This window comes from Eurytemora carolleeae, unplaced genomic scaffold (assembly GCF_000591075.1).
Source record: "Eurytemora carolleeae unplaced genomic scaffold, Eaff_2.0 scaffold120, whole genome shotgun sequence".
NCBI lineage: Eukaryota > Metazoa > Arthropoda > Copepoda > Calanoida > Temoridae > Eurytemora > Eurytemora carolleeae.
Genome location: NW_019396077.1, coordinates 382,872 through 399,251, shown reverse-complemented (window position 1 = coordinate 399,251; position 16,380 = coordinate 382,872). Strand labels below are relative to the sequence as shown.

Genomic DNA, 16,380 nt, shown 5'->3' with positions numbered 1-16,380 from the left:
AAGTAAAAAATGATGATTTGATAATTTATTTTAAAAAAATAATAAATATCTCAGGTTTTTTTACAGTATCTTTGAAGTAAAAAACCCAGAATATATAAAAAAACATATTCCAATCCTGGTTCATGCTAATACTAATAAAGAATTTGGAAAGAAATAAATAGTAGTAAATCTGCAGTGAACCATGGTCTAAGTCTAAGTCTCATCTTATGTGGGTAACTCTGTAAAAGTTTGTCAAATTTATATAGTTAAAAACCCTCTTGAGAAACAAGTGAAATAAATAAACTAAAATCTCAAGTTTAGATTATTGATTTGAATTTTAAAATATATTTGAAAATTTCTTGAAAAAGATACAATGCAATGATTCCCTCTGAAAAAAAGTTGTTTTTGCTCGGAATAAAATTTACGATCAAATATATTTTCTTGGTTTGAAATTGACCTCATTTACTATGAATACAATTATATTGAGATATAAACATTGTAAATGGTTTGAATAGTGAATAAATATTGTTTTGAAGAGGAAAGCTGAGTAAACTTGATAATATTTGGTTTCCTTTGGTAAAACTGTAATTACTTAGAATCAATTTGTACAGTGTACACCAAACTTGATAAAATGCAGGCTAAATTATTAAACGTATTGAACACTAGCATACAAACCATAGTTCTATAATCCCGATATTTTTGCAACCTAAAAATCTTTGATATTTTAAACTTCGACTATTTGATGTAACCGAGTTTAAGCTTGAAATATCAGAGGTCTACAACATAAATATAAGAATTAGAAACTTAGAATAAGAAACTGAGTTTTGCCACAAACTCTGATTTCTAACCCCTTTGTAATTGTAGTTGAGTGTAGACCTTTGATATTTCAAACTTCTGTTTCTATTAGATCAAATAATCTGAGTTTTAAATATAACCGGTGTACACTGTACACCATAAGGTTGCAAAGATATCAGGATAAGACAATTCAAGTTTGTTGCAAAAACTTAGTTTCTTTGTGTCGAGTGTTCCGCTTCTTTAAAAACCTTTTGTTTCAGATGATTCCCGGACAGGAGATGAAGATATAGATGATATGTCTGTTCCTCCGTCAACCAAGGTTTCTAGAACCAGGTTCAATCTGCCACCTAGCAGGAGGAATTCAGATGATAGAAATATTGGTTGGAAATCTTGCAGTCCTGATCAAAAATACAAGATCTCTGGATCCAGCATCTTAAATCGTTCTCTGCGAGATCTAACCTTCTCCGGAAAGAAGCCTCTTGCCAGATTAAAACCAAAGCTGAATGCAGATGAGTCAATATCTCCTGACACCCCTGAGTCTTTGGAGTCTACCCAATCAAGTGCCAAATACTTAACAGATCTTGAGTTTGAAACCACATCAGAAAATGAAACCGACGAACCTGTGATAATTGACAATATTAAGATTAAAAAGAATACTGAAACTGAAATCAGTGAAATTAAATCTGGTTCAAGAAAAAGCTCTGAATTTGCTGAAGTAGTTGACAATGAGGAGGAAGAAAATAATGATTTTAACTATGAATATACAATAAACAATGATTTAGATGCAGATGAGAAGCTGAAAGATAATCAATGTAATGTGAATGAGTTAAATGATAATAGTGAGGATGGGAGTAAAATTATGGAGAGCAACTCAATGGAGGAGCATGAAGACACAAATGAGATGAAATCAATGGAGAATACAAGTATGGAAGATGAGATGGAAATGGAAAGTGTTAAAGAAAACTCTTTTATAAACCAATTTCCAGAGTCTGCGAAGGAACCAATGGGTGAGGATGGATTAGAACATGATGATTCTTACTCTGACATCTCAGATACAAGTGATGATCTTCGTCTGAGTGATGTGACTTCTATAGAAGATGCGGATATATTAAACCCTAGTCTTCTGGATCATTTTGGCGCGGTCATCGAGATGGAGAAGGAGATTGATTTTGTTGGAACAAATCATAAGGAGGAATTAGAAATATTTACTCAAGGTGTGGTTGAACAGACAGAAGAGAAAGTAAATGTTCCTTTAAAGCAAAAAGATTCTTCAGAAGATTACCCTGAGATTGATCCCTCCCAGGTTGTGATGATAAATCAGAATATTCAAGTTGATCATGCTGATGTTTTGTTGAACCCTTTCCCCCTTCCACCTGTCACCCTTGAAGCTGCCATGGAAGATATTATTTCAAAAATTAAGACTCAAACATCTTTACAAGAACATAGAGAACCCTTCACCAACGGGTTTGATTTTGCATCTTTCAATTGGAAACCGGACTCAGAATTCTTTCAGTTTGGGAAGGAAATCAAAGCCCAAGATGCAGCTGAGAATGAAGTTAGAATCTTCAATTCTAATCCTAAATATGACACTGTGAAAAGACGCTCATTGCCAAAAAATCTAAGATTTGGAATAAAGCAGAGGACTAAAGGTTTTGATAATATCAAAGTACAAAAAATTTAATTTTATGTTTGAAAAATAAATATAAATTAATGTTTATTCTTTATTGTCCAGCTTGCTATATGGTTTCTTGTATTAATATTTTATAGATTCACTTCAGTTTTGACCAAAATATTATTGTTAGATTGAGAAAGGTTTTATTATGAGGAACAAAATGTAGTTAAGTACCATTAACCTAGTAATTAGTATTTTTATTGATATCCAACGTTTTTTATATTTACCATTTATAAACCTTTAAGTAAGTAAAGTGTTATCTAATATCTATCTGTGTCAAATGGAAACTATAGTTAAGTTATTTCTTTGAGGGGAAAATTTTTAAAAGCTTAGAGATTGTCTTTAAAGGGAGTGACCGGCAATGTATGGTAGTTGAACTGAGGAATGTAGTATTGTGGAGAATTTTTTTTAGGATTCATTTGATGCATACATAAAGTATAATGATGATGTATAATTACTTAATTTTAGCACAAAGTCGACGTTCAAAATCATCCATTTGGATGGTTGTTTTGAAAATCGTTATTTTTTAAATTATTAAATAACGACGACAAAAATTCTAGCGTGAACTATTTAGATGTTTAGGAACATATTTCTCAATAGAAATTTGTCAAGAAATCAATTTTAGGATCAAATATTTCATCATTATATTGGATTTCTTATTCTTTACGAATTTGTTCGCAGATTTCTACAAATTCATCAAATGTCAATAAAATTCCAGAAAAGAACTGAAACAGATTACTGATTACAGATTTCGATGATCAGAGTTAATTTTTTTTTTCTCAACCTGTTCCCAAACTAATTAATTTACTGTAGAATTTTTGTTACATTTTTTGTCGTTGTTATTTAATAATTTTTTTAAAATCGATTCTCAAAACGTAACCACCCGAATGGATGATTTTGAAAGTCGACTTTGCGCTCAAACGTTTTATATGTCTAAAATGAATCCTAAAACATTCCTCCACAATTCTACATTCTTAGTTTAAGTACAATACATTGCCAGTCACTCCCTTTTAAGAGAATATTATGCAACAGGATCCATTAAAGGGACTGTAAACTTAATTTCCAGTTATTCCCCTATGAAGGAGTTGCATTCCCGATTCTTAACAGTACCCTTTTTACTTTTATCTGTTCAACAATAAGGAAAATATTGTATTTTTTTTAAATGCTGAATTTGGTAGATTTTCTCTTTGTCTTTGCAGAACTTCCATAGAGAAATTTCAAATGAAAACGATATAAATTATAACATCATGGGCGTTTATATTACTCGACATATGAATGGCAAAATAATAAGATTGCTACTAGTTACATGTACTGCAAAAATGAGTAACTCACTGAAAGGATATTTGATAGTTATCAATTAAACATGAATAGGGAATTTCTTAGAGAACGATTTTTGGACCCCCCCCCCCCCTCCTATCAATTTTGTACATTTGTATAATTGATCATGTGGCCACAGCGCCCTGCCCTCTAGCTGTCCTAGCCTCAGCGCTCGGCCCCCTATCCAATCCTAACAGGAGCGCTCGGCCCAGAAATTATCTTAACCTAACCTAACCCTCAATAATAAAAAGTAAATGTACAAGATTGATAGGATGGGGGGGGGGGTCCAAAAATAGTTCTCAAGGACGGACCCCATGAATAATTACATAAACCTAATTTGTAAATAAACTTCACCTTTTATCTTAATTATACTTATAACAACTTTGAGAACTCTAATAAACTATCTTAATTAATCACATTTAGTTTAAGTGATTTCAATTTATTTAATTATAATATTAAAATTACTCATACTACATTCCAGAGACATAACTACAGGGGGGGGGGGCAAAGGAAATGTGCCCCCATCCCCTGTGAGATCAAATTGTAGATGAAATAAGTGTATTTTTTTAAACGGCGTGTTAGAGGGTTTTTTTTCCCAACCAAATCTTAGTGCCCACCCTCCATCTACATAAACGTCAGTTAAAAGCCTGATGCATTTAGCCTTTTCTGTAATTTCAAAACAAAGCAGTGTATGTGGAATCAGATGGATTGTAAGTAGAGATAGAATAGATTTATATATAATGCATCAGAAACGGAGTAGGGTTCAAAAACATAGAAAGTACAAGTAAGGACAATGTCAAGAACGGACAAGAACATACAGTGTGCATAAACGGATATAGTGTACAAGAACGGATGTACAAGAACGGACAAGAACAAACAGTGCGCATAAACGGATATATTGTACAAGGACAATGTACAAGAACGGACAAGAACAAACAGTGTGTATAAACGGATATAGTGTACAAGAAAGGACAATGTACAAGAACGGACAAGAACAAACAGTGTGCATAAACGGATATAGTGTAAAGGACAATGTACAAGGATGGACATGAACAGCATGTATAAACGGATAAAGTGTACAATAAAGGAGATACGGTATAAGAACAAATAGTATGGCCATGTTTCAAAGAGTTTTAACATTCTTTAATCTTAATACATCTCTCTAAATGTTTCTGTAAAGTAGGGTGACCGCCTTTTTCTCGTTATTTCAAGAATCGTACAACACTCATGGCAAAGAATGACCTATGTTGAAACCGTAACTGTATAATTATAACACCCAGGGGGACCGTAAAGTAACAATTTTATTTGTTTTATGTTCCATCTCTTTATGTGTTTTTGTTACATCTCTTTATGTGTTTTTTTTTGGTTCGGCCAACTTATAAGTAACATGCAAACATATAAGTTGATATTTACAATACTTTAGAATATATACAGTATACAATGTACAATATTTTTCAACATACACAATATACAATGTACAATTCTTTTAAAACTATACAATAATAGCTGAAGTGACCGGCATTGCCCGTGAAATTAAAAAAATCTAAATTTGAAAAAGAATGTTAATTTTTGAAGAAGAAAAAAAATAATAGCCTTTGTTATCCCCGAGGCACTCATGGATTCCCTCAAAAAATTTCAGCCAATTCGGTTCAGCCGTTTGGCCAGCTATAGCTGACATATAGATGTTTATATGGAGAGAAGAGCTTTATTAAATAGATACAATGTACATTGTACAATATTTAATTTACATATTTATTACAAATTGCCACTCTGCTTTACACTAAAAACCTGTATTACATTCAGACCGGTTCTGAGAAAGCAGGAAAAGGAATGATAAACCCTGAGTTTTTAACCCCTGAGTACAAAGAAGCATTTCTATCAAGTGCTCCCATTCATAGAAACAAGAAATCAATACGTGAAAACAGACAATTCCGATCTAACTCCGAACAGAGATCAAACCTTGAGATTTTAAAATCTAAAACCTCCATCGTATCTCCGATAGGAACCCCTTCAGAACCTGATGCTCACTGGTTGAAGGCAAAAGCTCTTGGAGATATTGTCAAAGCCCGGAAGCTCTCAAGTCTATAGCAGGTTCAATCTTGGAGCCAACCCCTCCTGTCTGCATGAAGATGTTCTAAACCGAGATTTTTATCCTTTAAAAACTTGCATGGAAGTTTAGCAGGGAAAAGAAGAGTTCACCATTAATTTCCATCAGAAAGTAGGGAGTGATCGGCTAGAAGGGGTCATATATGAATATCAACACTACTCTGTCGCTTTAGTAATTGTAAATTGGCGGTGCAGTCCAAAGTAGGACTGCAAAGGTTGGCCCAGCTCTGATATTTAAATGTACACTGGTGGAGTGTGTGGTGTTGATATTCATTTTATAACAATATCATGTTGTTATTTTGTATGATTTGATGCGAAAGAGTGCAAACCTTTTAAAAAATCATACAGCAACTTCCCCCACACGAATTTTTTTTACAATTATATAATAATTCGAACAAAAAACGTTTATATAACAAATTCTGCTTTAAACTAATGTCAAATTAAGAACATTAAATAGGGTTATTCAATAATTGTAAATAAATGTTCCTTGAGATGGAATTCCCTTTAGGCATGAACAGATTAAGGAGTAGGATAAGGTTCTTCAATGAAAAAACAAAACTAGGCACTGGGTAATGGGCATGCTTTCGATTCTTGCACTAAATATGCAGAATATTTTCATGCATCTTGACTTCTCATGCAGAGTATTTTCATGCATCTTGACTTCTCATGCAGAGTATTTTCATGCATCTTGACTTCTCATGCAGAATATTTTCATGCATCTTGACTTCTCATGGCGCCAATTTGTTCAGACATTTAAAAAATATAGACAATGTATTAATTAGTTTATAATGTATAGTTTATAACGTCAAAAAAGAGCTCCGAGGAACAGAGCACATTTCTATTGGACATTTTCAAAAGCTTCTGAACTTAATCAAACCATATTTTTTTTACACGATTAACAAATATAACCCCATCCCCCCTCCCTCCCTCCCAAAGAGCACATTTTTGTTGTACATTTAACTGTTCATAAATTTCAAGTAAAAAAATTATAAATTATTAAAAGTTTGGATGAATTTTTTTGACAGACAGAAATTTTCGAAAGGTAAGATTGGCTTTGATGTATTCCCAAATTCTACTAGCAATCATAAGGCCGTTTTTTTATGAATTTTCAAACATTTCCTTAAAACGCACGCATGCATTACAGAATGTTGATGTTGTTTGGTAAATCTATTATTCTAACAAAAACAGCGCATTTTCCTACTCTCTTCAAAGGTGGAAAAGAACATATTCATTCACAAAAAAATATTTTTAATACAATGCTTAAAGCGAAGTGTTCACAAATACGGTAAACGGGGTATAAAAATCTGTATTTAAGTATAATATTACAAGTATGTCTCAAAATTTTGAAGATCTTGAGTCTTACTCTTAATGAATAAACAAATATACAATTCTTACATTTTCTCCTTTACTTTATTAAAACAAAGAAGGAATTTATTAATAAGAGAATATTTCATGTTTTAGGACGGGCGCATACCACTGCACTTCGCTGCCGCAACCTCTCCTCAACTTTACTCTCACCTCAAAACAAAGACGACAGACCCAGCTTTAATGGACAATTTTAAACATAACCCAGAGGTCAGTTATAATCACATTTAGAATAATAATAATAAACTTTTTGTAAATTTAAGTTTTTATGGCATTCCTGTTATTTACAATCTGAACAAAGTATTGGTTATTGAATTATGTGAATTCTGTTCGTCACGTGGTAGACAAGAATACTAGATTTTAAAAGGATGTTTGAAATGTTGCCTTTTACCAGGAAAAAAAACTTACACAAAAATTTTCTGAAATGACATTATTAGGGAATTTGAATATTCATAAATAATGTTCATCATCTTATATTTTACACAATATTACTTAGAATCAGGGAAGGATAAAACATGGAGAATTTAGCTCCCCGGCCAAAATATGTTTATAATTGTTTGTTATTTTTAATTAACATTTGAATGACTTGATTTGATACTTCCCTCAAGAAAAAAAATACTACATTTATTTTTGATATTTTTTTAAAATTTTTCTTAATTTTTATAAAGTATCAGTTAACGTGTTAGAAACTGTCAAACTGTTTTTTATTTCATTGTATAATGTCGAGTGTCCTATTTCAAATAAGGAAAAGAGCGTTATTTCTTTTATTTATTTCTAAGAAAATTACCAATTCTAGAGTTTTTTTATAATAAATCTTTTTCTAGTATTTTTAACTTGTTTTATATATTTTTAGCCTTTGTCACCCCCAGGATACCCATGAGTGTCCATAGAAAAATTCAGCCCATTCGGTCCGGCCTCCCGGCTGTAGGGAACATTTATTATATAGATTTAAATAATTTATATATAAATATTAATTAATAAGATAACTAAGGTGGTTTAATATTAGCTTTTGCTATTGCTTTCCATTGTGTAAATACTTCCACTAAAATACTCAATTTTTTCCTTTTTAAAGTTTAATTTTTAAGGTAAATTCAAAATTTTAAACCAGAAAACTATGGAATAAGAAGACGACATTAAAACAATAATTAGTCATATTTGATGTTGTTACAAAGCAAATAGTTTTACTACGGTGGTAGGCGATTATACCAGTACAATGAAGACGACTTACGAATTCCATTTTTGTTTATATCAAGCTTTTAAACAGTAAAGAGAAGCTGTCAATTAAAAAAGCTTCTCTTTAATTACTTGCAAAATTGAAATTCGGAAAAAGCTTGTTAACAATTAAAACTTAAATAAAAAATCGTCTTCATTATATTGATATTATCGCCTACCACCGTAGTAACTTATTTTAATCACTTATTAAGTGAAATGGGTCTGTTTACACTGCACTGTTTACGTTGATTTGCCTCATGTTCATTGGACTATTTAAAGTCATAACTTGAGTCTAAAATTCGTCTTCCTACTTGGTTTTTTGGTTCTCACCGTACTCTAAACTTTAACAGTTACAGTAGAGTTATATAAGACTCGGAATGCTGTAAATGCAAATATTATTTCATATTTGTTCGTTCATTACTAATGCAGTTTTTACTCTCAATAATTGGAACTCCACCTACCAGTTTATACCCCTTCATTCATCAGAGGTTTTTATTCATTTAATAAATATTGATAATTTAGTACTACACCACCCACCCGGAGCAAGTAAGTGTACTCGAACCTACTCCAAAAGTTAAGGTACGTTTTATCTCTTTGCTATTATGAAAATATTGGAAATCCGGAAATTTTTTCTAAATATTTGTCAAAATTTATGATTTTTTCCCCAGGAAGGGAAGCAACAGGAACAGGTAGAAGTTTGCAACACATAAAAGTTTCCTAAATCAAAATTTGCACAAAAACCTGATAAAAGTTATGCAACCTGAACAAAGATCAAGTAATTTACTGTCACCCTTTGAGGACCAAAATCTGCCGTTGGCAGAGCGAGGGAGGGGGTGCATGGCCGACATGAACCCTGCAAAATGGTCTCCAAGCCCCCAGATTCGCAGAATGACATCCAAGTCTCTAAAACGAACTCCGAGCCCTTATTCTGGCTCTGTCTGATGTCTTTACTTTTTATTTGACTTGTGTGGCTTGGTAACTAAAAATCATCAAATAACTTCTCCTAGCGGCCTTGCACTTGCACACTTGCTATCCTTGCTAGCTCACTAGACGGAGATAGCTCACTAGACGGAGCTAGCTCACTAGACGGAGCTAGCTCACTAGACGAAGGTAGCTCACTAGCCCCCCCCCCCTCCTAAAAATCTCATTTTCCTCTTTTGAAATTAAAGAAAAAAATTTGTTGTCTTCCCTTGAATCCCACAGGGGGGACTGAGCCCTTATCACCCCCCCCCCTGGATACGCCTCTGTCCCTAGCCCTTCTGCAGGGTGAAAAAAATTCCCACACCTAATTGAAATTCTGTAAATGCGCCCCTGGACATTTTTCTCTCAAAAATGTCTTTTCCACTGCACCAGATCACAGAGAGGTGTCAAAAAGCTTTAAAAACAGCTGACTCTCATTCACATAATTTCAATAGTTGCATGATACGAACCAGTACAAGGATGCCGGTCTAGTCTTTACCGTACCGGCCCGTCTAGTGTACCCAGTTTGACCCAACACATTTGCTGCAACAGAATTATACAAACTGAATTATATAGTTCACTGACTACCAGTTAAACGTTTTTTTACTAAATGTCATGAATTCTTGTTTAAATATTAATAATGATTAATTTTAAATACTAGGCTTTTAGGATGCTTCGCGCCCATCTTCTATTTAAATTGTGAACATGTTCTTTTTGTTTACATTTTAAAACAAAGAAGAAAATATTTTGCGGATTTTCAAGAATTAAAATTTTTTTTACAAAATTAAAAACCTTTAAAGCACATTTTTTTAAAATTTGTATCATTCATAAACCTTCACTGTGGTCATGTGATGTCCCACAAAAAACTTGGGGCCGATCGGTTCAGCTGTTTTGACGTTTATTGGATACAAACTAACAAACAGACAAACACCCAGACAAGCCAAATTTATATATAGATGAGTGTTTTATCTTATTTTACTGTTAATAATTATTGTTAAGACAAATACTCTTTTTGCATTTGTTTGCAAGTCCTCAAACCAGCTAGTACCGAAAAACATGAGAAAGAAAGTTTTCATTGAAATATGAAAACATGTTTTGTGTCAATGCTAAAGAAACTGATTACTGAATTTCTACAACCTGATGGTGTATACCTTTGATATCTTAAACTATGACTCGATGCGCTTGCAAAAATCATGATTTGACAAATCTACGACAGAAACAGAGAGAGTTGAAAGGGTTTTGTTGCAATATATCATCTTAAGGTCAGATTAATGCCGCCCTACTGGTATGACTTTGTGGCTCATCCAAAGCATGAGAAGAGCAAAACATTTGCAATCGCTTAGGCTGAGGAATAATTATTGAAACCTTGAAAGATTTCAACAATAACGTGAAATGTACTGATATATCTAAATTGGGAAAATCCTGTTTCCTTTTTCCTCGAAATGGAAACTGGAAATTTACTGTTTATGGGGAAAATTCCGGTTTACGAAATGGAAACTGGAAATTTTACAGTTTTCGTTACATAAACCGGAAAAATTTCCGATTTGCAAAATGGAAACTAGAAATTTTACAGTTTCCATTCCAAAAACTGGGAAAATTTCCGGGTTACATCACGTAAACCATTAACATTCCGGTTTCCATTTGATCCGGAATCATCCCGGAATTCCGTTTGAAGCAACAAATTTCCGGATCATTTCATTTCTATATTGGAAATATTTTCCCGGAAAAATGGAAAACCTAACTCGGAACATAAAATCATTGTTATTTTGTTGATTTAAATTGCAAACTATTGGTATCCATTTTCCTTGCATGGGCTGAAGTGTTATTGTTAATTTTACTTAAGCTATGGTATAATTTTTCTCCCCAATGACATGTATCCCCCCTCTTTTTCTTTTTCAGCATCAGTGAAAGTGGGATTATTTATATACATTATTCATACGTTCTTCATGCTATTCTCGAGTGTTTTGTTCCTCTTTTTCTTTCTCATCTTCAGTGTCACTCCAGTGGCAAGAAATCAAATCCTTTAAATATAATTATTTTTAAATTAATAATTCCAAATTTTACCGAGACGCATGTATTGGTATTAATATTTATATTTCAAAGTAATTAAAGTTTGAAATATCTAAAGTTAACGCCATCAGGTTGCAAAATAATATGGATTAGAAATCTGTGCTTAAGTGATAATCAGTTTTCCTTCCAAACTTGAAAGATATTTGATGCATATTTGTAAAATCATGATTTTCCTAAAATCATCAAATACTGAAAGTTTAGGATATTAGTAGTCTACTTGCATTCAAACTTCAATCCAACAAATATATAGAAGTGCATGAAATACAAAATCTTGGAAGAAGATTCATCTTTTCGCATATATTCATTCTTTTCCTTTCATCTTTTTTATTTAGAAGGAGCGGAGTAGGAGTAGAGGAGAGAAGGACAGAAAGAAAGAAAGTTCAGGTACTTTGAACACAGCAGGGAAGGAACAGTTGCTGATTTTAAACCGAAATAATAATCAATTCTATAACATAAAAAATGTATTTTAGATACGGAAGGTTCTGGGCCTAAAGAACCTAACTTTAATCCTAGAGTGAAAGGTAAAAACACTTTTTTAACATGTTAATTTTTTATGATATTATTTGATGGAGTAAAGAATTAAGAAAACGTTTTGTATTTAGGATTGGAGATAAATGATGTTAATATCCGGACATGGATTCATAATAAGTAAGTTTAAAACATTTTTTACTAAATCAGAACTTTTGTTTGAATTAGCGATGACGCTTGTTCTCTGTATTCACTAGGACAACTTTTCAATTTTTAGAAAATAAGCTCTTACGCAAAATAAGAATTATGGCAGTAACTTCTTAAAATCTATAACGGCTAAAATCAATTGCTTTATAAGTATAAAATGTACATTTGTCTAGGGCTACGTAAAAATGGGGTTTATTTTAGATTCCAAGGAAAATTGTTTAACGTTCATTAAAAACTGTTATTTTATATCTCAACAAAATTTGGAACATCCCTCTCAGATTTTTACAGAAATCCTGACCGGTTTTTTTCAATCTTCCTTAGAAATGTTTTTCACAATTTTTTAAGAGAATACTTAAAATAATTCTTTTCTCTTCTATAAAAATCTGCATATATATGAAAGTAATAAATTATATTTTGCCTCTCACTACAGGGGAAGAAAGTTCAAAAGTCTAATTTGGCCAAGATCTGACACTGAGTGTCAGTTTGGGAAAAAGTACCAAAATTGTTTTTTTAACTGTTTTTATAAACTAGTTTAAGTTGAGAGACAAGAAAAATGTAATGTTTTGTTATTTCTAATCATTAAAATGAAAAAAATCAATTAACAATTGTAAATTGTAAGTGACGTGGAAGCCCTGGAGGAGGTTGTGAGATTAGGCCAAGGAAATATCTTATTAAAGCATTCAACAACACAGAAGAGCTCAAACAAGTTCCTGAAACGGGTTCCCAAGATTTTGGTGAGAAATACATACACAAAATACTCAAATTTGGTACGCCCAGCTAAATAGGCCACACTCGGTACTGGCAAGGCATGCCATATTCGGTCAATATGTTGTATGACTGTCATCTAACGCCTATGGTTTCAACTATTACCCTTTCAAGGTTTGAAATCTACGAAAATCTAAATACAATATTTCCACTTTCGATATTCAATTTTTTTCCTTTTTTAATCTAAATTAATTATTAAAATAGGAATTTTCTGAAATATCCCTGCAGGCTGCAGAGAAATAAATGCCAGCTAATTTTTCATGTACTTTACTTGTACAATTTAAATGGAACAGACCCTGATGTTAAAAAATATCTCATGGATCTCTGTACTATCTTATCTCATGGATCTCTGTACTATCTTATCTGATGGATCTCTGTACTATCTTATCTCATGGATCTCTGTACTATCTTATCTGATGGATCTCTGTACTATCTTATCTCATGGATCTCTGTACTATCTTATCTGATGGATCTCTGTACTATCTTATCACATGGATCTCTGTACTATCTTATCTGATGGATCTCTGTACTATCTTATCTGATGGAACTCTGTACTATCTTATCTCATGGATCTCTGTACTATCTTATCTGATGGATCTCTGTAGTATCTTATCACATGAATCTCTGTACTATCTTATCTGATGGATCTCTGTAGTATCTTATCACATGGATCTCTGTAATATCTTATCACATGGATCTCTCTACTATCTTATCACATGGATCTCTCTACTATCTTATCGCATGGATCTCTGTACTATCTTATCACATGGATCTCTGTACTATCTTATCTCAAGGATCTCTGTACTATCTTATCTGATGGATCTCTGTACTATCTTATCTCATGGATCTCTGTACTATCTTATCTCATGGATCTCTGTACTATCTTATCTCATGGATCTCTGTACTATCTTATCTCATGGATCTCTGTACTATCTTATCTCATGGATCTCTGTACTATCTGATCTCATGGATCTCTGTAATATCTTATCTCATGGAACTCTGTACTATCTTATCTGATGGATCTCTGTACTATCTTATCACATGGATCTGTGTACTATCTTATCTGATGGATCTCTGTACTATCTTATCTCATGAATCTCTGTACTATCTTATCTGATGGATCTCTGTTCTATCTTATCTCATGGATCTCTGTACTATCTTATCTCATGGATCTCTGTACTATCTTATCTCATGGGTCTCTGTACTATCTTATCTGATGGATCTCTGTACTCTTATCTCTGGAGAAAGGAATTTGCAGAAAATCACTATTTCTATGATAGTTAAATATGAGCTTAAGAATTGTTTATTGTTCAAATATTAAAACAAACACATTTGTAGTTTGTCAAAAGTACATGTACGATACAGTTGCCCGTACAGGTACAGGTACAGTTGCCCGTACAGGCACAGGTACAGTGCCCGGACAGGCACAGGTACAGTTGCCCATACAGGTCCAATGAAAGGTACTGTGAAGGTAAAGGTTCAGGTACAGAAGCAGGCACAAGTCCAAGGAAAGGTACTGTGAAGGTAAAGGTTCAGGTACTGAAGCATGTAAAGGTCCAAGGAAAGGTACTGTGAAGGTAAAGGTTCAGGTACAGAGGAAGGTACAGGTTCAAAGAAAGGTACTGTGAAGGTAAAGATTCAGGTACAGGAGCAGGTACAGGTCCAAGGAAAGGTACTGTGAAGGTAAAGGTTCAGGTACAGAAGCAGGTACAGGTCCAAGGAAAGGTACTGTGAAGGTAAAGGTTCAGGTACAGAAGCAGGTACAGGTCCAAGGAAAGGTACTATGAAGGTAAAGGTTCANGGTGCAGACCTTAGATATTTCGAAGTGTAAATTCTGTTAAATTAAATAATCAAAGTTTAAAAATATAAAAGGTTTACACCATCATGTTGCAAAGATATAGGATTGATTTTCTAGCAACAACTCAATTCCTCAAATTAAAATGTTTAGAATGATGTGAGAGACCTCCATACAGCAACAATAGAAGGTTGGTTTTATTCTAATGTATTTTTTGGGAGGGTTGTCGCCATTAAAAGTGGGGGGGATTCTTCATTGTTGTTTCATTTTGTTTAGAAAAAGTATTTTTTCATTGGATTCAGCTTTTTTTGTAGCGTCAAAAAAAAAAAAATCTTGGTTTATTAAATACCTTTTAATAAAATGCTTTCAGGAGATTTGGAAACTCTAAAGAAATGTGATCCAATTCTTTTAAATCATAAAGACCTTAAAGGACTCACTTCCTTTCATAAGGTAGGTTTTTTGAAACTATATGAACTAATTATTACAGTGTACTTTATTTCACTGTACTGTACTCAGTACTCTACTGTACTGTATTGTACTTTACTGTACTGTACTGTATTGTAATGTACTGTACTGTACTGTACTGTACTCTACTCTACTGTACTGTTTAAATTTGTTTTTGAAACTATATGAACTAATTATTACAATGTACTTTATTTCACTGTACTGTACTCAGTACTGTACTGTACTGTACTGTACTGTACTGTACTTTACTGTACTGTACTGTACTGTACTGTACTGTACTGTACAGTTTAAATTTGTTTTACATATCTAAGTTCGTATTATAAAAAGATAGAATTGAAAATAAAAAGAGTAACAAAATTTTCAAGTTTTGAAACTTTCAGTTTAGATGCTTTTATATTCTTTACATTTTATATTTCTAAAACTTTTTACTTTAACTCTCAGCTTTACACTCTTTATAAAGTTAATAAAGTATCTTTCTTTAGAACCTGGCATAACTAAAAAATATCAAATTTGTGTTATAAATTTATCATTTATCAATTATGTTAAACTTTAGTATCAAGGCATTCATTCATCTCTATAGAATACATAAGAAAGGGTTTATTATAAAAATAAATTATGATATTATCGATGATCTACTGAACAATTATTCTATTGAAAATACAAGAATCTTTTCTTTAAATACACAGATTTTGCTCTAGAAAATGTCAGCCAAAAACGTAGAGATATTTAATGAGGCTCAAAAAATATGTATTTTTTACAATATTAAAAGTGTTCCTTTTCCAGTCTTTAACCTTCACTTGTTTCTGGATCCTTCTAAAGCTCTTAGTATATTGTTTCACAGTTTGTTTTTAATCTTCGAGACAGACAAGAACTTACGAGGGTCAAACCAGACCGAAATATATTTTCAATAAATGTGGAACTAACATCTACTTTTTTTACTCTACAGAGGTTTAGTCCATCACCATCACCGAATTTTAAATCTAGACAACTTATATCCCTGATATCTATATAAGGATTATAGGTTCTATAGTATATTAACTATATCCCAGATATCTATATAAGGATTAGGTGCTACAGTATATTGACTATATCCCTGATATCTATATAATGATTAGAGGTTCTATATTATATTGACTATATACCTGATATCTATATATGGATTAGGTTCTATAGTATATTGACTATATCCCTGATATCTATATAT

General features: G+C 32.5%; 1 protein-coding gene across 1 annotated transcript in view; it reads left to right on the top strand.

Moving 5' to 3' along the window:
- Window positions 1-16,380, top strand: part of LOC111714912 (uncharacterized) — a gene marked incomplete at its 3' end in the record, with an annotated part of 58,211 nt that overhangs the window by 38,124 nt on the left and 3,707 nt on the right. The window contains 9 exon segments of the mRNA XM_023490149.1: window positions 7,331-7,444; window positions 8,969-9,025; window positions 9,115-9,135; window positions 11,809-11,860; window positions 11,947-11,997; window positions 12,079-12,124; window positions 12,771-12,885; window positions 14,865-14,901; window positions 15,082-15,161. Coding sequence (XP_023345917.1) covers window positions 7,331-7,444; window positions 8,969-9,025; window positions 9,115-9,135; window positions 11,809-11,860; window positions 11,947-11,997; window positions 12,079-12,124; window positions 12,771-12,885; window positions 14,865-14,901; window positions 15,082-15,161 — 573 coding nt within the window.